Source organism: Cervus elaphus, chromosome 19 (assembly GCF_910594005.1).
Source record: "Cervus elaphus chromosome 19, mCerEla1.1, whole genome shotgun sequence".
Taxonomy (NCBI): Eukaryota; Metazoa; Chordata; class Mammalia; order Artiodactyla; family Cervidae; genus Cervus; species Cervus elaphus.
In genome coordinates this window covers 52,198,277-52,208,082 of record NC_057833.1, presented here as the reverse complement: position 1 = coordinate 52,208,082, position 9,806 = coordinate 52,198,277, and the positions used below count along the sequence as shown (strand labels likewise).

The following is a 9,806-nucleotide window of genomic DNA, read 5'->3' as shown; positions in this document are numbered from 1 at the left end:
TTATGTCTCTGAGTCTTTCTGATATTCCTTAAATTTTGGTTGAAACTTAAGCTAAAATTGAGGGTAAAGATGAAGCTAAGTAATTGTTTTAATGAAACACTTGTTCTGTTATCTCTCACATATTTTATCACGTTCTTTTATCTCTTTGATATTGTTTAATCCTTTTATTTTGCTTTTGAGATAAAAATAAGCAGTTGTGTTCATGAGATAAATAATTAATCTTTATACCTGTAACATTTTTGAATTTGAGGGAAATAAACACCAGATTGAGAGTCACTAATGAACAGCAAGTTTCTTTATTTAATTAATAAAGTTTATTTTTAAGAACAGTTTTAGTTTCACAGCAAAATTAAGCAGAAAGTACAGAGACTTCTCATATACTTCCTCTTCCCATACATGCATAATCTTCCCTGCTATGAACATCCTGTACCAGATTGGTACTTTTTAAAATAATTGATGAACCTACATTCACACATCATCATCTAAAGTCTGTATTTTACATTAGAGTTCATTCTTTGTGTTGTATATTCTATGGGTGTTAACAAATGTATAATCACCTTTGTCCACCATTGTAGTATCATACAGGGTGGTTTCACTGCCCTAAAAATCCTATGCTCTGTCAATTCATTCCTCCACATCCCAACCCCTGTCAATCAGTGATCTTTTGACTCTCTCCTTAGTTTTGCCTTTAACAGAATATCTTATAATTGGAATCAGACATTATGCAGCTTTTTCAGATTGGCTCTTTCACCTATGTACTTAAAGTTTCCGTGATGTCTTGTTCATGGCTTGGTATGCACCTAAGTTTGCTCCATGTCTTGTTCATTTCTTTTTAGTGTAAATAATATTACATTATGTGGATGTAATATTATGTATCCACTAACTTACTGAAGGAATCTTGGTTACTTCCAAGTTTTGGAAATTATGAAAAAAATTTTTATTAAACATTACCTCTTACCATAGGAAGTTTTCTAGCTATATACATACACACATATATAAATATATGTATATATAAATATACATATATAAGTATATGTATATAAACATACATATATATATACACACACATATAGATGTCAGGCGAGTGTATTCTCCTTGGTTCTGTCTTGTCTCAACAAAAATTTGAAGTGAAGGACATTAAAGCCCTTGGCGCATCACAGCTCTCAGACAGACCATGTTTTAGATCTCGGGTCTTGGACAGACCGTGTTATAGCTCTTAGACAGATCAGTGTTACAGCTCTGTGTTACAGCTCAATTTTACTTAGAAAATAGCAGAAAAATACATCCCTGAGGCATGAGGGCATGCCAACCCAAAGACGCGAAGAGAAGAGAGAGGGGGCGAGAGAGAGAGAGAGAGAGAACGAGCACGCGCGTGGAAGAGGAGAGAGAGAGGCCCCCGGCCCTTTGACTCCTCTTTTTATATGTTTTTTTCCTACCCCCTGGGCCTGCCCTCTGTAAATTGGGCTAGCCAGGAGGGCTGTTTGTTCTACCTGAGGTCCTCACTCTGGCCCTCGGACCTTCCTTTGTTTTATTTTCACGGGTTTTTCCCTTCCTTGTCTTTTAGCCACTGTCATTCTGGACTCCATAACTAATTTCTTCCCCCTTTTATTATTTCCCATATAAATGAAATATGTTCTTAAAAATCATTTTGATGGATATTGAATACATAGCATATCATTCTCTATACCCCACTTATTTAAATATGAGTAGCTTAGAGAGGGATGAGATAACATCTTCTTTGCTTCAGTTATCTCTTTATTTGATGCAGTTTCAGACATTAAAATGTAGGGAGCTGTGGATAAGACAAGTTCCCAGATATGACATTCTCTGCCAGAACCATCTTCACATGATTCTAAGCACATACCTTTTTTCTCCCAGATTTATAGAGAAATAATTGACGTATAACATTGTATAAGTTTAAGCTGTATAGTGTGATGATTTGATATGTGTCTATATGAAATGATTATTAAAATAAGGTTAGTTAACACAACCTCATATTCTTTTAGTTTGACCTTTCTGAATGGTTTGATGAAACTGATAATAAAAGTACAAAAGTAGTGAAAGTAAGTTGGCTACAAAGGAATAAAAATCAGTGGGCTTTGAATGATTCCATAACACTGAAACTCTAAAGTCAGTAAAGCTGCATCTGTACAAGGATATGAGTGTGACCTATGAATTACATATTCATCAAGTATTATCATCCATAGTTTGGTAAGAAGGCACTCCTAGACATGCCAGAATTCAGTAATTATATCATTTACATACCACTGATGTAATAATTAGATTAATAGTTTCCAATGTGTTGAGATGAATCAAAATTAGCAACTCAAGAATGGAAAAAAATATTATAAAAATATATTCTAAAAGGTTGAGAGCTTCTTCAAAGGGACTGACAAAATTCATAGTTCAGTTCAGTCGCTCAGTTGTGTCTGACTCTTTGCGACCCCATGAACCGCAGCACACCAGGCCTCCTTGTCCATTACTAACTGCCGGAGACTCTAAAACCCACGTCCATTGAGCCGGTGATGCCATCCAACCATCTCATCCTTTGTCATCCCCTTCTCCTCCTGCCCTCAATCTTTCCCAGCATCAGGGTCTTTTCCAATGAGTCAGCTCTTCCCATCAGGTGGCCAAAGTACTGGAGTTTCAGCTTCAGCATCAGTCCTTCCAATGAACACCCAGGACTGATCTCCTTTTGGATGGACTGGTTGGATCTCCTTGCAGTCCAAGGGACTCTCAAGAGTCTTCTCCAACATCACAGTTCAAAAGCATCAATTCTTCGGCACTCAGCTTTCTTTATAGTCCAACTCTCACATCCATACATGACCACTGGAAAAACCATAGCCTTGACTAGATGGACCTTTGTTTGCAAAGTAATGTCTCAGCTTTTTAATATGCTGTCTAGGTTGGTCATAACTTTCTTTCCAAGGAGTAAGCGTCTCTTTTTTTTTTTCCCCATTTATTTTTATTAGTTGGAGGCTAATTACTTTACAATATTGTAGTGGTTTTTGTCATACATTGAAATGAATCAGCCATGGATTTACATGTATTCCCCATCCCGATCCCCCCTCCCACCTCCCTCTCCACCCGATTCCTCTGGGTCTTCCCAGTGCACCAGGAGAGTAAGCGTCTTTTAATTTCATGGTTGCAATCACCATCTGCAGTGATTTTGGAGCCCAGAAAAATAGTCAGCCACTGTTTCCACTGTTTCCCCATCTATTTGCCATGAAGTGATGGGACCAGATGCCATGATCTTAGTTTTCTGAATGTTGAGCTCTAAGCCAACTTTTTCACTCTCCTCTTTCACTTTCATCAAGAGGCTCTTTAGTTCTTCTTCACTTTCTGCCATAAGGGTGGTATCATCTGCATATCTGAGGTTATTGATATTTCTCCCTGCAATCTTGATTCCAGCTTGTGCTTCCTCCAGCCCAGCATTTCTCATGATGTACTCTGCATATAAGTTAAATAAGCAGGGTGACAATATATAGCCTTGATGTACTCCTTTTCCTATTTGGAACCAGTCTGTTGTTCCATGTCCAGTTCTAACTGTTGCTTCCTGACCTGCATACAGGTTTCTCAAGAGGCAGGTCAGGTGGTCTGGTATTCCCATCTCTTTCAGAATTTTCCATAGTTTATTGTGATCCACACAATCAAAGGCTTTGGTATAGTCAATAAAGCAGAAATAGATGTTTTTCTGGAACTCTCTTGCTTTTTCAATGATCCAGCAGATGTTCACAATTTGATCTCTGGTTCCTCTGCCTTTTCTAAAACCAGCATAAACATCTGTTCACATATTACTGAAGCCTGGCTTGGAGAATTTTGAGCATTACTTTACTAGTGTGTGAGATGAGTGCAATTGTGCAGTAGTTTGAGCATTCTTTGGCATTGCTTTTCTTTGAGATTGGAATGAAAACTGACCTTTTCCAGTCCTGTGGCCACTGCTGAGTTTTCCAAATTTGCTGACATCTTGAGTGCAGCACTTTCACAGCATCATCTTTTAGGATTTGAAATAGCTCAACTGGAATTCCATCACCTCATCATCAATTCATAGTAGTAGTATAATATATAATGTATGTAATGTATTATATAGATTATAAGTAAGTAAATATTTATTAAATATATATATATATAATCTTATCTGGGTGGTGGTTGTGTGAGTTACACATATGTAGAAAATACTACAGTCTTACACTTAAGATTTGTGCCTTTTAAGTTATATTTTAAAAGTCCACAAACAAAATCAATAAAAAACTATTAGCAACATAGAGGGTGGAAGAGAGTTGAAACAAATGATACAAAAGTAGATCTTACAAGTTTACAAGAAGAGGACAAACAACTCAATAGAAAACAGGAAATGAATTGGCAGTTCTAAAAATTACAAAACACTTTTTGTCACAGAAATGTTACTTCCAGAAATTCGTTCTACAGATACATTTGACTAATTTGCAAGGTTATTACTGAATTATTATTTATATTGCAAAAGACTTACAATCTGAATATAAGTCTTTTGTTATTGATTTTTGAAGTGATTTATGTAGTTTGGACAAAAATCCTTTGCCAATATATGTAGTATGGCTGTCTTCTATCAATTTGTGAGTTGTCTTTTTACTCTTAATGGTATCTTTTGGTGAACAAAAGTTATTAATTTTTGGTAATTAACTATGGTAATTAAGTATGGTAATTAATTATGGTAATGCTATACCATATGTTAATTGCTTATGGTTGCTATATGTCTTATTTTTAAAAATCTTAGCTTAAAAAATGAAATCTTGGCTTAATCAGTCATAAAGATATTCTCCCACATTTTCCTCTAAAAGCTATATTTTTTAAACTTTAACAGATCTGTAATCTATGTAGAATTAATCTAATCTCTCTATATGACCAACCTAGGCAATGTATTAAAAAGCAGACATTATTTTGCCGACCAAGGTCCATCTAGTCAAAGCTATGGTTTTTCCAGTAGTCACGTATGTGAGAGTTGGACCATAAGGAATGCTGAGCACCGAAGAATTGATGCTTTTGAACTGTGGTGTTGGAGAAGACTCTTGAGTCCCTTGGACTGAAAGGAGATCCAATCAGTCAGTCCTAGAGGAGATCAGTCCTGAATGTTCATTGGAAGGACTGATGCTGAAGTTGAAGCTCCAATACTTTGGCCACCTGATACAAAGAATTGACTCATTTGAAAAGACCCTAATGCTGGGAAAGATTGAACACAGGCCGATAAGGGGATGACAGAGAATGACATTTTCTGTCGGGTCGGCATCACCAACTCGATGGACATGAGTCTGAGCAAGCTCTGGGAGTTGATGATGGACAGGGAAAACTGGCGTGCTATAGTCCATGGGGGTCACAAATAGCTGGACATGGCTGAGCGACCAAATTGAACTGAATATTAATGTAATCTATATTTTATAGTCTTTTATGGTTTTTATGCATGATGTAAGATAAAGTTAAACACTTTTTTCCATATGAGTATCCAGATGGTATTTTTTTTAATTGAAAACAGTCATTTGTCCCATTGCACTGCTGTGTCTTGTTTGGCCTAAATAATGCCAAAGTATGTGTGTGGGTCTTTTTCTGAACTCTGTTCTGTTGCATTGGTTGCCTTATCTATCTTTGTGTCATTTCCACTCTTTTATAATTACTATAGCTTTATAATAGATCTCCTACTGGGTAGTGCAAATCCTCCATTATTGTTCTTCAAGATTGCCTTTCCTGTTCTTAGATTTCTGCATCTCCATATGAATTTAAAATATCAACCTGTAATTTTCTACATTCACAAAACCTGTTGGATTTTTTTGTTGCAACTATAGATTGATTTGGGGATTGCTGACATCTTACTGAGTCTTCCAAATCATGAGCATGATATGTCTCTCCATTTATTTAGATCTTTAATCTCTTTCTATCATGTTTTAGAGTGTTTAATACTGATGTCTTTTTTAACTTATTTTTTAATTGTAGCATGTATTCATGTCTTAAACATCTTTTAATAGATTTATTCCTAGGTATGTTTTATGCTATTAGAGTTGGTATAATTTTTAAATTACCTTTTCTATTTGTTTTTGCTGATATTTAAATACAATCTTTTTATGTGATGATTTTGTATTCATAGTTTGCTAAACACGTCCTCTTTTAATTTCATATTTGCTTCTTCTCTCTGACTATATAAGTATCTATCATTTGAGACTTTCAGCCTCCTTTCTGTACATGACTGTAAAATATCACTCTCTCCTGTCATAATTATTGAGTCACAAATATTTTTACTCTTATATCTTAGGCTATTTTTCTCTATTATTCTTTTTTATCTCTGAAGAGTTTATACTCATTTCTGTTCGTGAATTGCTTTTTTCTTTGATTTTTTTTCCCTTTTGTCCTTCTGATTTCAACTTAGCAAAAATGATGCTGTATAAGAAGCATCTTGGTAAAATCGAAAAGGCTCTAGAATACGTCTTAGAGTCTGGGATTCTAGTCTGAGCTCGTCTATAATATTCTTCAGGCTAGATTAGCAGAGGGATTTCAAACCAGTGTTCACCAAATCCCTAATATAAGAATTACCAGAGATGCTTGTTAAAAATACAAGTTCTTAGCTACCCCTTTAGATCTGTGTGTGTGTGTGTGTGTGTGTGTGTGTGTGTGTATCACCCTGGAAATTTATATATTGGTACATAAGTACATGTACAAATATAAATATATATAAATATTCCTAAGTGATTTTTATCATCAGGGAAGTTTAGTTTACATATGACAAGATTAGGATTCCTTCCATCTCTGATATTATTTGATTCTATGACTGCTTAGCATTGTATTGCCATAATCAATGAAAAATTTCACCTAAGCAAACAAGTATCAGAGAACCAATGCCAATATGCTAAAGTTTGGTATTTAGGGCACCTATGAGCACGAATGAGTTGGTGCCTTGCATACAGGTGCTATTCCATCTGCTCTGCTATACCAAATGCTATTTCAGAGGTACAAGGCCAGAGCAGGAGGAGCCATCGATATAATTAGATCTTAAAGGCATCTATGCCTCTAGTGGTTAACTTGACTAGTAACTTCTGACTGTTCATTTGTTTTGTATCCAGAGTCATTAACCAAACTAGGTCAGAAAGGGCAGTACTTCCTGAAAGAATAACTACAGCTTAATCATTAATGTCACAAGCAGAAATGAAGCTGGACTCTTCTTTGGGTAAAGGTTGACAGGAGAGAAATAGGATGAGGAGTGTAACAGAAGCTGAGAAAAAAACATGGTCAAAGTCTGAGATAGAGTTTAGGGAGGAAAGAGTAGAGTTTATCCTGATCTTATTTGTCAATAAATTACTCAAGTAGGTAATGTAAGAATTTTATGAGGGATAGAATCATAGGTTCTCATATTCTAAAAAAAAAATAATAATAATGCATTCTCCTATTTCCTGACTTCTTTTTTGGTTTAATCCTTATTTTTCTTATTTCTCTCTAGCCATTCTTTTCCTTTTCCTTTTGACTGACAACTAAATGGGTACCCATACTGTTTTGTTCTTTTACCTCTTTGACTTTGCAAAAATAATAGTTATTTAATAGTCATGTCCAGAGAAGGCAATGGCACCCCACTCCAGTACTCTTGCCTAGAAAATCCCATGGACAGAGGAGCCTGGTGGGCTGCAGTCCATGCGGTCGCTACAAGTCAGACACAATTGAGCGACTTTACTTTCACTTTTCACTTTCACACATTGGAGAAGGAAATGGCAGCCTACTCCAGTGTTCTTGCCTGGAGAATCCCAGGGACGGGGGAGCCTGGTGGGTTGCCGTCTATGGGGTCGCACAGAGTCGGACACGACTGAAGCGACTTAGCAGCAGCAGCAGCAACAGTCATGTCTGATCCTGTTCCTCCTCTGATAAGAACTAAATGTATTCTGGAGTCATTTGGAAGTCCATTCACTAAATATTAAGAAAAATGGTGTTTGTAATAGTACCTAGAAAATAACTGGTTCACAATTTTTACACAAATCAAATTTTATTTACAAATGAAATGATAGGTTCATCTTGAAGTAAGAAAGTGACAACATAGAGAATGAATTTTAAAAGAAGAATGATTCCCAAATGTATATCACTGAACTTTTCCTTTTGTTTTCTTTAGCTCCACCTCTTTAATTGCTTATAAGACATTTCCAGTTGAACTTTACTATGTTGAAAACAAAAAATTAACATTTTTTTGTATCTCTCCAAATTCACTTTGTAGATAACTTCCCTTTTCAATGCGTTTCAATTCTCCTACATTCCTATGTTTCTATTTCCATAGCTTCCATTCCTAAGTAATAGCCATAGGCATTACTGATACAAATCTATCCATAATAGCACAGTGAAAATTCCAGATCTGCCACTTGATGGCCACATGACTTTGGAAAAATTGCAATCTCTTGAGATATTAGTTCCCGTAAAGTGAGGATGGTAGTAAGAATAAGAACATGAAGATAATATATGTGTGTATACACACACACACACACACACACACATATACACACAATGGGTGTGTGATAAATGGCAGCTATTATTATCCTGAAATCAGTGTTTAAATCTGTGCTCCAGGCTATGTTCTAGGCATTATATTTCTAACTACTTTTCACTCATGTGCAGTTCTCCAGCATTTTACAGTATTTCACTTCCCTGTGCTTTACCTTTTACATGAACATTCTTTTAAACTAGTCTCTGAGACCCAATAGTTTTGTTTTTTTTTTTTTCATATAGCTTTCTGATTCGCAGGAAGCTGCTTAAGCCCGACACCCACAGGGTTAAAACTAGTTGCTGAAGCCACCCCCTCTTCCCCTCCCAGTCCCCCTTTTCACAGTAGCCTGGCAGCTGTCCCAACTGCCTACCAAAGCCAAATGCTTGAAGAGAGAGAGAGGAGCCAGCCATGAATCCTTTCCAGAAAAATGATTCCAAGGAAACTCTTTTTTTACCTGTCTCCACTGAAGAGGTACCACCTCGACCCCCCAGCTTTCCAAAGCAGCCATCTCCGGTGAGTCCTGGGATTCATCTCTGCCTCTGTCAGGAACAGACTTACTCTATTGGTTCTCCTCCTTGGCCCCTGGAGCTTCAGGCTGAGCTGTATTAGAGTATTAAAAACTTTTCTCTCTTGGAGTTAGAATGAACCTGTAAACCAGATCTAAACAGGAGTTTCTTTCAACTTAGGAGAGGAAGCAGCAGGAGGCGGTGGTCAGAGTTCTTCAGTGGGTATCCAGGACTTGGCTGTATTTCATTGTATATTCTGAATCTCTCTGGGGTGGAAAAAAAAGCACTTTGCATGTCCAGGGAAACTTGGCAAGTACTCCTTTCTGGAGAACTGTGTGTGATTGTTCTTTCTTTACCAAAAAAACCTCCAAAACTTCAGCCTTTAGTTTCCCCTGTACACAGAATCTATGCTGGACACCAAGAGAAGTTTTAGAATAGATCTAGTCTCTGTTATTGTGTTTCAGTTTATAGTGGGTGAAAGGACAGGGAAACAGGGAAGTAATAATGTTTTACTTTATATATTAATACTTGTTCAAACATTTCCCAATTCTTTTTTAATCCTCATATCAAAATCCTGTAAGTAGAGAGGGTATAATAATACTAGCCAGTATTTACTTAGTTCTTAGTTCTTAACAAGCAAAGAAGTATTCTAGAGGTGGGTAGTTTCTTTGGAATAACAAAACTGAAGTATAAAATCAGGTTTATTGACATGGCCTGGATCAGTATGTTAGCACAGTCAGTGACAGTGTTACATAGCTAGTAGAAGCCGTGTTAACCAAACTTCAGGCTATATAATTCTCAAGCTGTGAGCCGGGAAGGTA

The 9,806-nt window shown here is 36.5% G+C and overlaps 1 protein-coding gene across 1 annotated transcript in view; it reads left to right on the top strand.

Annotated features, from left to right (window-relative positions):
- The first annotated feature begins 8,844 nt into the window (after positions 1–8,844).
- The window catches only part of LOC122675632 (solute carrier family 15 member 2), a 37,726-nt gene continuing 36,764 nt past the window's right edge, over positions 8,845–9,806 (top strand). The window contains exon 1 of the mRNA XM_043874602.1: positions 8,845–8,992. Within this exon, the coding sequence (XP_043730537.1) occupies positions 8,888–8,992 (105 nt within the window). The 5' untranslated portion in view covers positions 8,845–8,887. The remainder of the gene's footprint in view (positions 8,993–9,806) is intronic.